General features: G+C 42.0%; 1 protein-coding gene across 3 annotated transcripts in view; it reads right to left on the minus strand.

Annotated features, from left to right (window-relative positions):
- TUBGCP3 (tubulin gamma complex associated protein 3) overlaps positions 1-17491 on the minus strand; it is a 94920-nt gene that overhangs the window by 40194 nt on the left and 37235 nt on the right. For all 3 annotated transcript variants that reach the window (XM_009192254.3, NM_001168727.1, XM_031655595.1), the window contains 5 exon segments: positions 16761-16829; positions 16263-16395; positions 14386-14552; positions 1439-1549; positions 1010-1118 (listed from right to left, as the gene is read on the minus strand). In XM_009192254.3, the coding sequence (XP_009190518.1) occupies positions 1010-1118; positions 1439-1549; positions 14386-14552; positions 16263-16395; positions 16761-16829 (589 nt within the window).

Below are 17491 nucleotides of genomic sequence, written 5' to 3' on the forward strand. Positions count from 1 at the left end.
CTATCATCACCATCATCATATCATTACTATCACCATCACAATTATCAATGTCATTACTATCATCACATCACCATCATCATTACCACCATCATCACCATCAACATCATCACCAGCATCACTGCTACCTCACCACCATCCACCATCCACCATCGTAAATCCACCACCACCACCGTCGCTTGCCGCATCACCGTCACCGTCATCCTTGCCACCACCGCGTAAATCCGCCACCACCGTCAACGCATCACCCCTCACCATCATCACTTGCCGTCCTGTGCAGATCATATCACTGTCCACCGCAAATCACTGCCCACCCTGCGTGCCGTCATCCGCCGCCACTCGTCTGGCTATCACGCTATCGCCGTCAATCACCATCACCGTCACCGCCATCGACGCGTCCGCCACCACCATCTTGCTGCCATTGTAAGTCATTATTGCCGTCACGGCAGATCCTCATAAATCGTCCACGCCACCGCCATCATCCGCCACCGTCCGCCGCCGCCGCCATGCCATCCGCCACCACCGCCACCCGTCCTGACGCGGTTAATCGTCATCCCATCGTCCGTCGTCATTGCCATCACCACGTCATCATCATCACTATTTACATTGAGCATCCACCGTCCTCCACATCATCACACATCCATCACACCACATCACCATCATCACCATCCCACCATCATCATCACTGTTACCGTGAGCATCACCGTCCTCACATCATCACCATCACCACCATCACCACCATCACCATCCCACCAGCATCATCACTGTTACCGTGAGCATCACCGTCCTCACATCATCACATCATCACACCATCACCATCATCACCATCCCACCATCATCATCACTGTTACTGTGAGCATCACCGTCCTCACATCATCACATCATCACACCATCACACCATCACCACGTCATCATCATCACTGTTACCGTGAGCATCACCGTCCTCACATCATCACACCATCACACCATCACCACCATCACCACCATCACCATCCCACCAGCATCATCGTACCGTCCTGGGGTGACTCTGCAGACTTGGTCACGGCTATCATCTTTGTAGTGGGAGTCTGATCATGACAAACTTGGTGCAAGAAATTTATTGATTTTCCTATCAAAAGGACCTAAAAAGAAAAACATTCAATGATTACCTTTATGTAAATTTAAAACGATTGCCCAAATCTACAAATATTCCTAAGCGACAAATTGGCTATTGATTGAAAAGTAACAAGGCACCTGCTACAGTATGGAGCGAATTCTAGTAACTCAAAGATACACTGAACACATACTATGTTGATGTATTCAATTAATATGCACTTACTTCATCTCCAGAACATTGACAATCTCAAAACGCATGAAGTTTTATGGAAATTGGTTTTGTCACATAATCCAAGTATACATAGCCATAAAACATCAAAATCACAAAAATCTCTTCTAATCCTACCTTCCTAGACTGATCCATCGTAATAAATGAAGGAATCATCGATTTCCTCAAAGTATACTTGTCATGCCACAGTCGATCTGTTTTAACTGTTGGATCTGATGCTACAAAAAACTGAGAGCGAAGGGGCATGGAAACATTAAAGAGTGATATTTATGGCAAAATAATAACCAACAGCAACATCAAAGAATAAGTTATTCTAGAAAGCCAAGTTCTCCAGACACAGAGACTCTTACCCATTTATACAATAAACTTATACGAAACACAGAGATCTCTCTAAATTGAACTATGTATTTCCTAAACTTTCAAAACTAAAGTATAACAAAAACAAGTTATGTCTTCCTTGGAGACTCAGAACGTCCATTAGAGCCTCTGCAGCCTAACACTGAGGCTTCCGGGGCCGCATGGAGCTCTTCCTCAGTAACAGTGCAGGCGTTTGGGGTTCCCTCCCTCACAGGCAGCAGCTGTGTCTCCTCCCATCAGTCTGCCTGCCCTTGCAGTCTCTCTTTTGCAGAGCCCCAAAGCCTGGAACACAGAGGGGCCCAGGCTGGGGTCCTCTGTTCACAGACAAGTCCCAAGCCCTATGGGCAGACCTTGCTGTACATGTACCCACGTGTACAAGGGGCCAGCACCAGCCAGGTGGCACTGTAGAAGGGACCCCTGTGTGGCTCCCTGGGGAACCATCTGTGCTCAGGAGCTTTCTTCCTCACTGGCACACAGCTCCCCTGCCCTGACCCTGATGGGCACCTACAGCACCGCCGTTAGAAAGGAAACCGAGTAGTAAGGAGAAAATTCAATGGCTGTTGCTTCCAGTTTACTTGCCACTGCAACAATGAGGCCACTCTCATTTTTCAGTCATACACCCTAACAGACTAGCGCTTTTATTTCTATAAACTTGTTTTATAAAAGCACAACTGCTGAATTGAAGTAGCTTTTAGTTTTTATAGACAATGCCAGGTTTCCTTTCCACACAGCTGTGTAGACTGACACTCCCAGGGGCAGGATGTCCTGTTTTTGCAATCCTGGCTCATTTTAGATTTTGCCAGTTAGGTGGAATCATGGTTATCCTATATTGCTGTCATTAACCAAAAACGAAGCTGAGCATATTTTCATAGTTCTAACTGCCATTTGCCATTCTTCTCCTGTGAACGGTCTTTTCATGCCCTTGACCCATCTTTCTATTCATTTTGTTCTCTCATCAATATACAAAAATTCTTTGTACATTAGGAACAGTGATCATTTGTGAATCATTAAATAGCGGAGATTTAATTTTTCCAAGTCAATCATTTGCCATTGTTTATGGTACGGTCCATGTTTCGGTTCTCTGTTGTGTTACACACAGATAAATGTCTGTCTCCCTTTATGGTTTCTGGGTTTCCTGTCTTCCTAAGATCTTCCCATTCCTAGATTATGAAAATATTCTCCATCAAGTTCTTTCAGTATTTCTATTGAGTTATTTTTATTACCTAGATCTTTTTTTTTTTTTTTTTTTTTTTGAGACAGGGTCTCACTCTCTGGCCCAGGCTGGAGCGCACCGGCACGATCTTGGCTCACTGCAACGTCTGCCCCTCCAGCTCAAGCCATCCTCCCACCTCAGCCTCCCAAGTAACGGGGACCACAGGAGCACACCACCACGCCCGGCTAATTTTTTGTATTTTTTGTAGAGACAGGGTTTCACCATATTGCCCAGGTTGCTCTCAAACTCCTGAGCTCAAGCGATCTGCCTGCCTCAGCCTCCCAAAGTGCTGGGATTACAGGCAGGAGCCACCATGCCCGGCCTATTACCTAGATCTTTAATTCCTCTGGAACTTCGTATAATCCTGGCACACAGTATGTTATAAGGGGGAAGTCTACGTTTTCTCCTAGATGGCATTTTTTTCTTTACTGGCCGGGCCAGCCCCATTTAATGAATACACCATCCTTTCCTCTGAGCTAAGGATGCCTCATCAGGAATTGTTAATATCACCATAATTAATTATATCAACAGATTAAAAGAGGAAACCATTTGACTATATCAAAAAATGCTGAGGAAGCATCTGATAATGCCTCTGTTTACATTCTCCAGTGATAACCAATTCGTTTTTAATTATCATGAGAGTATTGATTTAAGCATATCCAGTGCTTCCTCCATCACAGTTATGCTCTTCCTGGGGCTCTCCATCTCCTATGCGGGGAGGGGGAGCCTCTTCAAGCCGCTCCTGAGTCCTTCACACTGGACCCGAGTGATCTGCCCTGCTTTTCTGCTATAGATCGTGATGCAGGCTTAGCTCTGTTTCTTCCAATACCTAGAATCAGCCACTTCTCCAAGGAGCCCTACTTCCTTTGAAGGAGAAATGGCACTGGGACCATGACCTCAGCACTTGGCAGTATTTTCAGTTAAAAGCTGGAAGGCCTAAGACTCAGCACTGCCCTGTGATGCATGGCTAATTTCTCCAGTCAGGCGGTAAAACACATTTCAGTCGTATCACACCCCAAGTGCCTTGTTGGTGATCTTTCCATAAATCCCGAATATCTTTAAAAATTACATAGCAATACAAAATTAACGATTTCTTAGCAAAATGTAATGGTCAAAATTAACCCAAGAAGCAAGAGAGAGGAGACCCTGAAAACAGTATCTTCAGAAGAAACTGGAAATACAAAATACTATCACTAAGGCACAGGGCTACTAACACTTTTTAAGACATAATTCTTAGGTTGCTTAATGTATTATAGGCCACAGAAATACATATAGGATGGCCTCAGTTGATTTCATGAAACTGGCACTAGCACATGTGATTAGAAAAATACCAAAAATATTACAGGACAGTCTCATTTGTGAATATGAATAAACTCTGAATAATATGTTATACTTGCATTACTGGAATAAAATATTCTTCATCAGCATATATCATACTTCCAATATGCTATGCTAAATGTCTTAAAAACAAGGGAATACATAAATGAATTATAAAATATTACCATGTAGTCATTAAAAATAGATATTATCTACCACAGCCCTTTCCAATAATCTGATGAAAAGCGTAGTTCTTTCCAGGAAAAAATCGCAGATACAGCTGACCCTTGAATCACACCAATCTGAACTGTGCGGGTCCACTTACAGCCAACGGCACACACAGAAACATAGCCTCCTCAGGGTGTGAAACTCACTCGTATGGGAGGCCCGCTTTCCCAACCCACAGGTTCCACAGGGCCGACTGCAGGACATGAGTACGTGTGGAGTTTGGTATCCACGCGGGTCCTAGAACCAATTCCCCTCGTATACCACGGGACGATTATACTCACAAAATAGAGTTTCAGAGATCATTGTAATAAGTCTTGGTGTCAAAAAATATTTAATGGCATAAAATAATGTTCATTATTTACTTCAACAAAATAAGTTGACAAAATACTATGCATATGATACATACAAATACACAGAAAAAAATCAGTATATACAAATATTAACAGAATGTGTCTGGTCCTGACAGGGTTACTGGAAAATTTTAACTTCATCCTCTGTATGTGCTTATGTGATCAACACTGTTTAAACTGCAAATACTTTTCTATTAGGAAAAAAAAAAAGTTTAATAAAAGAATCAAGTAATTCTAGCCAAACACTGAACACACGCTACCAGTAAATTGTTGTTTTTTTAAATAACATCATTCTCCCAGGGCAACCAACTAAAAATCAATTTTTTTCTTTCACAGAAATCTACTTCCAAGAGTAAGTATTTCAGGAAACTAAATCTTAATGATGTCAAGATCTTCTATTTGATCCTTTTAAGGGCCAGACAGTATGAATTAGGCACAGCCAATCTCCTGCATCAGCAGGCACATGAATAAGTGCCAACATGTTTATGACCACGGGGAAGAGGCTGCTACGTTTATTTTCAACTAAAATGTCTTATCTTTAAGTATCAATTTAAATGACTGAAGCATTCACTGATCTATTTTAGACTTTTGTGATCTACATTACCTTTCAGGGGTAAACAGCAATACTATCACGGAGGCGTCATCACCTTAACATAGACTTAAATTGTCCATGATAGAAATAAGCCCCCGTGAGTAATCTCAGCAGCGACTAAGTCACCGTGCTCATGCCGGGACTGCTCTGTACCTTGCCATACTACAGATTAGAGTAACTGCATATAAATTGTATGTCTGTTATTCCGTTAGAAGAGCTCGTTTCTACAGACAACACACTAATTTATCCTAATAGCTGGAGTACAGCCGGATTTCTATCAGTATGAACAATAAAGAAAACTTAATTTAAACCATAAAAAATCTCAGGCAATTCAGGCATCTTTAGAAGTTATGAAAGCACTGCTTCATCTAGGGGCAAAGTAGCACGCAATCACTCTAGCAGCAAACATCTCGTAGCAAACAGAGAGCCTGGGTACGCTTTAGAATATAATTAATTCTGTGAAAAAATATATAGTCATAGAAGGGAAAAAAACCAAGGTCAGAATATAATTGCTATACGCTTTTATTTTGCTAAGGCATTTTCCACTCAAGGTTCTTTAATTTTCACCATTATGTCAAACGCAGAAAGAATTAAGAAAAAAAATAAAACATAATTGTACCATGATTTCTCATTAATTGCTGGACAAATGCCAAGGCCTCCCTACTAAAAACAGAAATGAAGAGGGTAATTTTCTTAGCAAGCAACTTCTAAAAATCAGATCCATTAATGCAAACCATAAAAAATTCCAACTTCAACTTGCCAATCATGCAGGCAGCCACCAAGAGATCTCTCCTAAGGCCACACTTAGACAAAATAAAATGGGCCGGGCGCGGCGGCTCACGCCTGCAATCCCAGCACTCTGGGAGGCCGAGGCGGGAGGATCACGAGGTCAGGAGATGGAGACCATCCTGGCTAACACAGTGAAACCCAGTCTCTACTAAAAATACAAAAAACATTAGCCGGGCGTGGTGGCAGGCGCCTCTAGTCCCAGCTACTCGGGAGGCTGAGGCAGGAGAATGGCGTGAACCCGGGAGGTGGAGCGTGCAGTGAGCCAAGATCACACCACTGCACTCCAGCCTGGGCGACAGAGCAAGACTCCGTCTCAAAAAAAATAAAAATAAATAAAATGGCAGCTGGACCAGTGGAATGAGTAAATTGGTCAGATTCTCTGTACAACAAAGGATAATTTACAAGGTAAACTTATAATTACAATATTTCAAGAGGTATGGCATAAAAATTCCAAAGGTGTAAGATATTTTATATGATAAACTTTTAAATTTCAGTAATACAGCAAGGGTGCTAAATAGATCCAGAGATATTCTGTCTCATCCATACTTTGTGGATCTTCAAATTCAAGGACGTAGTTTTAGAATATTATCACAGCATTTAAGTAAACATGTGAATCAAGTCTGGAAATCCAATTTTGAAAGCAAGAGAGTTTAATTTTAACTTGTCCCATCTTTTCTTGCTGCTAGTCGAAGCACCTAATCTTTACTATCCAAAGGGCAGTTGGAAACTGAGTGGTTTTGCCTGTAACTTGAATATATTGGCATAACTTGTTTACCTTCAGTTTACGGGGGAAGAAGTCAGGTTAGTTACAGAAAGGATTCACCATGCAGCTTCTCCAGATAGTAGTAACACAATGGAAAAACTTGGTTTACTTTCACAGTACTTACATTTAAGAGCAAAAAATGCCGGGCGCGGTGGCTCACGCCTGTAATCCCAGCACTTTGGGAGGCCGAGACGGGCAGATCACGAGGTCAGGAGATCGAGACCATCCTGGCTAACACAGTGAAACCCCGTCTCTACTAAAAAAATTCAAAAAATTAGCCGGGTGAGGTGGCGGGCGCCTGTGGTCCCAGCTACTCGGGAGGCTGAGGCAGGAGAATGGGGGGAACCCGGGAGGCGGAGCTTGCAGTGAGCTGAGATCCGGCCACTACACTCCAGCCTGGGCGACAGAGCGAGACTCCATCTCAACAACAACAAAAAAAGAGCAAAAAATATACTTTTCCCAAATGCTGAAAGTGCTTTCCAACTTAATCATTCAGAATACCTTCCAAACTCTTATAGCCCTCTATTTTTGTCTGCCTTTGCAAATATACAAGATATAAATAAAATAAAAATAAAAACAAAATAAAATTTAGATAACATTCTTAGCACTCGTGGGCTAAAGGTCTATATCCTTTTTATTGTTAAAAAGTAAAATCTCAGATGTTAGACTTAGAGGCAGCTTTCAATGACACCACAGCAGACACAGCAAAGCCCAGATGTCATCTGGAAGTTTTTCTCTGGGCCATCAACAGAGATATCGAGGTCCCGGAGACTGGCAGGAACCCAATGTAAGGAAGTCCCTGAGGAACAGCAGTAGGCAGTAGCAGTAGTACAGACACAGCCAAGAGGGAGACGCACCGCGTCCCCATTCAACAGGCATCCTCCGACTCCCAGGCAGGAGGAACTGGAGGTGAAGGTGAATTCAGGTATCAGGTCAATACAGAAAGTGCAGCTCTCACACCAGCGCCATGCCCAGCCCATGCATCTCTCGTGTTTGCAAAAGCCCAGGTCAAAGAAAAGCCCTGGGTCCTGTTCCCACTTGGGCTTCCCTTACCAGGACCCACAGACAGACAGCACAGCACGGGTCTGTGGACTTGGAAGGAAAACTAATCTCATCTTTACTTTCACTAACCTCACTAACCTCTATCTGAAATATACCTCTTCCTTCAATTATAAATGTGACTAACAAACCACAGTACCCATGCCTTTGTCACAACAGGAGCCACACATTTCACATCAGATGTTAAGCTGTTGCAGGTGTTTTGAAATAGGCACTAATCCTTCTTAATGTGTTAAATTTTATTTATTTAAAAAATAAGCCACATCACTGACGTGACATTCAGTTTGGACATACTAGATAAAGCAGAGTTCTTCCTAAGAGAATTTTTTTTTTTAATTTTCTATTTCCATAGGTTTTGGGGAAACAGGCGGTGTTTGTTCATTGTTACATGAGTAAATTCTTTAGCGGTGATTTGTGTGATTTTGGTGCACCCATCACCCAAGCAGTATACACTGCACCCAATTTGCAATCGTTTATCCCTCACTCTCTTCCCACTCTTTCCCTCCAAGGGAATTTCGTGGAGCCTGCACTACTGCACAGACGAGTGTGAGTGTGGAAGGGAGATGAGTGTGCAGAGCTGGTGTGGAAGGAGGTGGCACTCTGAACTCAGCCCCCTCCCATCACCTCAATTTTAGAACTAACTTTGCAGGTCCCCGCCCGACTCTGGGGGCTGCTGCAGGGAATCGGAGGGTGAGTAGGCCAGGGGTCCTCAAGTTTCAGTGCACAGCAGACACACTGCAGGGCTTTGGAAATCCTCATGCCCGTATCAGTCCACATTAAAACTCCTGCGAGGCCCCATGTGTGGCCAAACAGATGTGCAGCCTGAGAGCTACAGAGCTCTACTTAGGCACGATGACTCCACTGGTGAACCGGAGCTCCTCAACCCAGCAGGGAGGGAGAAGGCCCAGGAAAGAGCCACAGGAGCTACCATAGCTGGCATCCCTCAGAACTTCTACATTTTTTTTTAATTGAGATGAAAATCACATAATATAAAAGTCACCATTTTAAAGTGGGCAACTCAGTGGCTTTTAGTATATTTACCATGTGGTCGTGCAACCATTCCTATGATCTAACTCCAGAACATTTTCATCAGCCTGGAGAGAGACTTCGTATCCATTAAGCAGGCATTCATTCCTCTCTGCCTCCCCACCCCCAGTCCCTGACAACATTAACTACTTTCTATCTCTATGCATTTGCCAATTCTGGACACGTCATACGAATGGAATCATGCAATATATGGCCTTCTGTGTCTGGCTGATTTCACAGAGCACAATGTTCTCAAGGTTCATCCACACTGTAGCAAGTATCAGATTTTCATTTTTTTGTTAAGGCTGAATAATATTCCATTGTGTGGATATACATCATTTTATTTATCAATTCATCAGTTGATGGACACTGGAGCTGTTTTCACTTTTGACTATTATAAATGACGCTGCTACAAATGTTCCTAGGCAAGTTTTTAGATGAATGCGTGTTTTCGTTTCTGTGGGTACACACCTAATAGTAGAACTGCTGGGTCCCATGGTAAATCCATATTTAATATTTTTAGAAACTGCCAAACTGCTTTCCAGAGTGGCTACACCATTCTGTGTTTCTAACAGCAATGATGCAGTTTCCAATTTCTCCAAATCCTTGCCAACACTTGTTATTTTCTGGCCGTTGGTTTGTTTTTCTTAACGAACCTAATGGCTGTGAAGTGATATTTAATTGTGGTTTTGATTTGCATTTCCCTCTAACGATAATCTTTCCCTGTGCTTATTTGTCCATTTTTGTATCTTCTTTGGAGAAATATCTTCTCAAATCCTCTTTAAACTGGTTTTTCTTGTTGAGTTGCTTGGGATACTAGATCATTATCAGGTAAGCGATTTGGATAAACTTTTCTCCTACTCTGTGGGTGGTTTTTTCACTTTCTCAAAAGTGCCCTTTAATGTACACAGTTTTTATTTTGATAAAGTCTGATTTCATTGCTCATGCTTTTGGTGACATATCTAAGAAACTGCTGCCAAATCCATGGTCCCAAAGATTTACCACAATATCTTCTAAGTTTTATAACTTTGGCACTTAAATTTAGGTGTCTGATCCATTTTGAGTTAATCTTTACAGATGGTGTGTGACAGAGATCCCAATGCATTCTTCTACATGCAGCTATCCAGTTGTCCCGTTATCATTTGCTGAAAAGGCTTTTTTTCCCCATTGAGTCATCTTGGCAGCTTTATTGAAAATCAATAAAAATGAAGATGTACTTCTGGGCTCTCGCTTCTATCCCACTGACCCAGAGGTCTATCATGCCAGTATCTCATTGTTTTGATTACCCTGCATTGTAGCATGTTTTAAAATCAGAAAGTTTGTTCAACTTTGTTCTTTTACAAGACTGTTTGGCCTCAGGGCTCCTTGCACTTCCTTGTGAATTTGAAGATCAGCTTTTCCACTTCTGCAAAGGCTGTTGGAATTTTGATAGACATTGCACTGAAAGTGTGGCCCGTGTTGGGGGAGTACTGCCATCTTAACAATATCAAACATTGAAAGCATGGCCCGTGTTGGGGGAGTACTGCCATCTTAACAATATCAAACATTGAAAGCGTGGCCCGTGTTGGGGAGTACCATCTTAATATCAAACATTGGCGTGGCCCGTGTTGGGGAGTACTGCCATCTTAGCGCAATATCAAACATTGAAAAGCGCGTGGCCCGTGTTGGGGGAGTACTGCCATCTTAACAATATCAAACATTGAAAGCGTGGCCCGTGTTGGGGGAGTACTGCCATCTTAACAATATCAAACACTGAAAGTGTGGCTCGTGTTGGGGGAGTACTGCCATCTTAACAATATCAAACATTGAAAGCGTGGCCCGTGTTGGGGGAGTACTGCCATCTTAACAATATCAAACATTGAAAATGTGTCTCATGTTGGGGAAGCGCTGCCATCTTAGCAATATCAAATCTTCAGTCCATAGCATGGAATGTCTTTCCATTTATTTAGGCCTTTTTCATTCCTCTCAACAATGTTCTATTGAATGTTCTATTGTTTTCAGAGTACAACTCTTACACTTCCTTGGTTAAAATTATAATATGCATTCTAAATAATCAATTGCACAGGTTTTTAAACAGCTTCCAAAATTCACCTCATCCTGTAATTATGGAATAACTGAACATAAATGCATTAAAAATGATAAGCTTCACTCTACCAAAGGAAATGCCCATTACCTACGTGTCCTTAGAACCTTATCATGATGATAAAAACTAAATAGTACAAGAATTTAAGACTCCATTTAATCTTGAAAAATTAGGTCTAGAACTTTAAGTCAACTAAATAATTTTATAATACTTTCCAGAAACCTAAAAATAAGGATTCAAATTTAAATGATGAATATCAAATATACCTCTATAGATGACATGTAAATATATTTTAACATTGAGTATTATATAAAATTTAAAATAAGAATTGAGCTAACTACAGTGTCAGAGATCAGGATAAAGTTTACCTTTAAGGAGAAGGGGACAACGATGGGTACACAATAGGGGTACTGATAAGTGCTATTTCTTGACTTGGACAGTGGCTTATTACAAATTGCATACAAAAAATTAAAAATATAAAATAACACAGATTTAACAACAGGTATAGAGCTTAAGAGTGCAGGGCCGGGCACGGTGGTTCATGCCTGTAATCCCAGCACTTTGGGAGGCCTAGGTGGGTGGACTGCCTGAGCTCAGGAGTTCAAGACTAGCCTGGGCAACAGGGTAAAACCCAGTCTCTAATAAAATACAAAAAACTTAGTTGGGTGTGGCAGCGTGCCCCTGTAGTCCCAGCTACTTAGGAGTCTGAGGCAGAAGAATTGCTTGAACCCCAGAGGTGGAAGTTGCAGTGAGCCGAGATGGCACCATTGCACTCCAGCCTGCACAACAGAGTGAGACTCCATCTCAAAAAAAAAAAAAAAAAGTGTGTGGCGGTACATGCAGGTATGCAGAACCCGGGAAATGGACACGATTCTTCATCGTAATGGAGGAAGGGGTTTAAAAAAAAGTTTACTCGTGATTTTAATGTTTAGGAAGATACAGGCTCACAAAAGCTTTGAAAAACTTTAGGGAACCATTAGTGAAATAAAACATACCTTACAAAGCTTCAATTTTTTTTTTTTTAAAGAAAGTTCATTCAGCAAAAGGAAAACAAGAAGCCTGAAAACTCTTTTTAATCTCCAAATTCAATATGCAATCCCTATAAAAATTTTTAAAATATCTTTTAACAGAATTGACAGGCTGATTCTAAAGTCATATGTAAGTATAAATGTGCAAAAACAACAACAAAGAAATTGTGAAAAGAACAAAAGGACTGCCTCTACCAAATTTCAAACCACAGAGTAGAGTCATTTAAATAACACTGACAGATAAAAAGCAAACAGAAAAAAGACAATCCAGAAACAGATTCAAGAATACAGAGAAATTTAGTTTATGATAAAACATGGTAAAACTTGTGTGGAGTCTCAGTTAAGGATCAGTCAACAGTACAATGACTCTTTGTACTATTCTTCCAACTTTTTTATAAGTTTGGAAGAACGTGAAAAAAAGTTAAAAGATACAATTTTTTAAAAGAGCAATTCCATATATAAAAATTTGAAAATATAAAACCATCCATGATTCACTCCTAAAAAGAAAAATCCATAAGAAAAATGGGCAAAGGAAACTAACAGGTAATTAGAGAAGAAACAAAAAAAAAAAAACCTATAAGCATGAAAAGCTGGTCAGTCTCACTAGTAATCAGGGAAATGCAAATAAATACCCCAGTGAGATGGCACATTTTGTGCATTACGTGAAAATATTATTATACAAAGTGTTGAGAAGGACGCGGGAATGAGGACTATAACAGAAAGCTGATAGCTGGGTCAACCTGGATAAGCACTCCTGAGCACAACATGGCAGAATCAAAGTTTAAAATATGCATCATCATAAAAAAATAATAATAATAAATAAAATAAAATATGCATCCCCATGGGCCAGGCGCAGTGGCTCACACCTGTAATTCCAGCACTTTGGGAGGCTGAGGCGGGCGGATCACAAAGTCAGGAGATTGAGACCATCATGGCCAACATGGTGAAATCCCGTCTCTATTAAAAATACAAAAATTAGCCGGGCGTGGTGGCAGGCACCTGTAGTCCCAGCTACTTGGGAGGCTGAGGCAGGAGAATGGGGTGAACCCAGGAGGTGGAGCTTGCAGTGAGCCGAGACTGGGCCATAAATACGCTCAGGGAGACACATAAAAGGATGTTCATTTTAATACTGTTCATAAGATTAAAAACTACAAAAAACATCATCTCCATCAATAAGAGAGTGGCTAGATAAAAACAGATCTGTCCCTACCGTGAAATAATGTCCGGTAATAAAGAAAAACTACATACACCATCGGGAAAGCGCTACAAGACAGGCTGAGCAACTCGCCCAAGCAGATGCGCGTGCGCCATGCCGCCCATGTGTTTCAAAAGCACACAGAGCACCAGAGAGATTCCATTCTGCCCCAACGCTTGCTTTAAAAACAACTTGTAACAGCACAAACAATAAATTAGAAAACAAACTGAACATAATACGAACTTCACATTTGCTTATTTGCAATTTGATCCATGAGAAACGGCAGAAGAACACAGGCCACTACAGCCAGCAGCACCCACACACAGGCACACCTGCGTTTCAGGTGGCCAGGCCTCTGCCACTTCCCGTCACACACAGGCTGCAGCCCCAACAGCCCACTCCCACAAGCAAACGCCAGGGCTTTTCCAAGGCCAATGTGATATTTATGGCAGTGCTTATGTATTTCTTAACGCTTTAACGTGTTAAATTGTACAACTTTCGTTAGATTCCTGTCTTTCTGTTGTTTTAATGTTACTGACAAACCTTTTGAGTGTGGTGCCCCTCACCCTACCTCCCACCAAAAGCCCTATCATTTCTATCATGTGATTTACTACACAAGTGATTTTTAAGCAGCACATGCTGTGTTACAGAACGGACCATATTTCAATAGATATATATACAACTAACTTGTTTCATTAAGCTGTTAGCACCAAAGTGAGTTTGCAAAGTAATCATGGCAAAGCAGCAGAATCTGCGATGAAGACTCCCCCAAGACTCAGGAGGCCTTGTCCTGCTTTGCCATCCATGTGCTAATAAACTTGGACGAGTGACTCCACCTTGCTGAGGAATAAACTTGGACAATTCTCCACTAACCAAAGAACTCATGCTGTTCAGTGAGCTAACCAGCTGTCAAGGCACTGTGTAAAACGTATATGGTATTCAAATGAAGTGCAGTCGCGTTCCTGTTAGGATAATATGGTAATCACGAGGGGAAAAATGAAACAGCATAACTGCATGCCCATGCTTTTTAAATCCAAGTCTCAGAACCGAACACCGATCCTTACTTCGTGGTAAGTGTCCTCAAGCTCCCCATCATATATCCAGCGGTACAGGAAGCTCAAAACAGGATGAGACACGAGGCTGAGGATGTGCTGCACCAGAGACCGCATGTACGGGTCTCCTGTTTTTGTGTAGGCGTGGACAGCTGAGGCCAGCTCACCTCCTTTCCTTCCTGGGAGAAATGGGGGAAAATACAAAAAAATCCACATTTACACTCATAGTACACACCAGTCACTTCACACTAACCAAAGACACCCAAGTAACTGAGATAAAGAGCATTTGTTTTCTTACAGTTAATACCATTTTGGACCCAGAAGCAGCAGTAACATGCCATGATTCAGAAACCAGGAGGTCCAGACTCCAACCCTGGCTTTACACAAGTCTGTGAGTCACTCCTCTCTTTAGCTGCTGAGGAATTTTTCAGAAACAAAAAGTAGCAAAAAAATTGCTGGCTACACAATCTAAAGTTCACATGACTTTTCATGCCTTTTTTCCTTGAGGCATACTAAGACTCACGCGTCACGGTGCAATGGAGGGCACAAATGTATGTGAAAAACAAAAGTTCTATGAATCAATACTTGCACTTTTTTTGGTATGATATGCTAGACCCAACCTATCACTGATTTTATAACCCATTAACTGGCTACAACACACAGTGTGAGAAACACTGCTCTGCGTGGAGAGAAGAGGCCCCCGGGCCTGGGCCAGAGCTACTCAGTATGAAGGACTGGGAGTGGCAAAAATCCGGTCTGGAAATAGAAGCACATGAAGAATTCTTATGTTATGCTAAGAATTCAAGATTTTATTAGACCACTGGTAGATTTTAAGGAGAGGAGTGACGGGGTCTGATTTTAAGAAGATGGCTCTGGTGTGTGTATACAAAGTGGGGGTGTGAGATTGAATATGGGGATCCGACAGCAGCTCTTATAACAGCCCCTACAGCGCCAAGGCCAAGCGCACAGGCTGAGCAGAGTGAGGGGAGTGAAGGACCCCAGGGGCCCGCGGGACACGGAAAGTGACAGAGGAGTTTGGGGGGAATCCAGTTCCGGAGGAGCCCTGGGAACTGGAGAAAACACTGGTGTTTATTTACTGCTCTCCACTTCTCTCTTTTTTGAGGGAAGTGCCAAGAGGTGAGAGAGGAGGGTGTGCAGACAGCAAGACGACCAAGGGGGCCGTGCAGATTCTGGGGACCACCCCGAGCAGAGGATGGCAGTGAGAAGGGAACTCTTGTGCGGCAGATGGCCGGCTCGCCCATCTCATGTCGTCGTAACAACCCTAAGAGGTAACTGCTACTAGGATCTCAATGATACAAATGAGGGAAAAGGCAAAGAGGTTCTTGGCTACGGTAGTACAAACAATGAGAAAAAATGTCAGAAAGCAACTAGCAATACAGAACCTAGAGACAGAGAGGCCAAAGCAAGACATGCAAATATGGGAACATCTGACGGAGAGTCACCAACATGGTCCCCGACCGCAGAAGGAATAAAGGCAAAAAGCAAAATGCAAGGAAAGGCAACCAAGGGAGCAACACGCGCTGTCAGGAACGGTAACCGAGGACCACGCAAGAGAGAAATCTTTAAACACAAGACACCCTCCCTCCTTCCCACCTCCATCTCAATGCCAGCCCAAGCTTCTACCGTGTAAATACTGGGTCACACTGGCAACTGGTTACGTTCCCTCTCGGTTCATATCTGTCGATTCCTATTGAATCAACACGACCGTGAAGGATAAAAAAGGTTAGGACACAAAAGCAAGCCTGGATGGCGCACCCTACGAGTTCTAAAACAAAGCGAGCGCCAGACGCGCACAGGAGAGACGCGCACAGGACAAGTTCTAAAACAAAGCGAGCACCAGACGCGCACAGGAGAGACGCGCACGGGACCTTGGCAGTGGTCCACCAGGGCCGCGAGGGTCTTCAGTCGTATTTTGGGATCATAGGTCCAAACCAAGAGGCGCCGAAGTGTTAAACTACTCTCAAGTCCCAAATTCACACCCTGGTCATCCTCTAGTTGTAGCTAAAAAACAACAAAGATAGAAATGTTTAAGTACAAATAACTACATAGGTCACACTTCTTAATCTATATCAAGTAAATATAAGAAAATGATTTTCCTCATAAAAATGAAGCCAAAGTCCCCTTTAAAAAAAAACAATAGTATTTTTAAGCTACAAGTGACCTTTAACTGGTGGAACTCCGAAAATTAGCAATTAACTGGCTCTGGGATACATTGAAACTTGATATTCAAATCTTACAAATAATATTATGAAAAATATTGCTGTCTTTTAAAAGTAATGTATGAAGTAACTTAAAACATTCTATATAGCTTCAATTTCATAATGCTTAGAATCATGAAGAAATAAAAATAAAAATAAAATATTTACCTGAGAATGTAAAACAGAGAGCAATCGATAGTATTCTCTGAGTTCCTGGTGCAAGGCGGCACAAAAGCTCTGTGTGGAAGAGAAATATAATTAAAGCACAACACACTCATTATACATGGACTGATTTTAAGTGGAAAGGTATAATGCTTTTAGATAAAGTTCAGGTGGGGTGCTACAAGATTTAAATTCAGGTTTTGTCAATAATTTAATCATCTTAATCACCACAATATACATTTTAATAACATGAAAAAAGCGTTGTTCCTTAGTACAAAAAGCATGAACTTTGCAGAAGAGGAATGGAAAAAAAATATATGGTATAGTTTTCATGAAGTGCAGTCACTTTAGAGAATGATCCTTTAAGATTATATCCCCTGTAAATATTCAGGGTTAGAACGTAATTTTCTTTCAGGCTCTTAATTAACAAAATTTAAAAATTAGCAGCTCAGTGCCAATCCCCCTAATTTTCGTTCTGTTTGCACTGCTTGCTCTTCTGACCTCTATTAGTAGTAAGAACTTTTCCACACATCTCCAATCTTAAATGCTGAAAGGAGTCAGGTCAACCGGAATCAGAAGCTGGAAGAGGCACCTTATACACCTGCATCCGGTCCTGTGGCAAGAGCCTTCAGGGACGAACTGTGGGATGTAACTCCAGGATGCCTGGGGGCAGCGCTGCCTACAGCAGAAGCAGCCTGCAGGGGATAAACCTGTGTTCTTTCTCATTCAGTTTTATC

The sequence above is a fragment of the Papio anubis genome, chromosome 15 (genome assembly GCF_008728515.1).
Source record: "Papio anubis isolate 15944 chromosome 15, Panubis1.0, whole genome shotgun sequence".
NCBI lineage: Eukaryota > Metazoa > Chordata > Mammalia > Primates > Cercopithecidae > Papio > Papio anubis.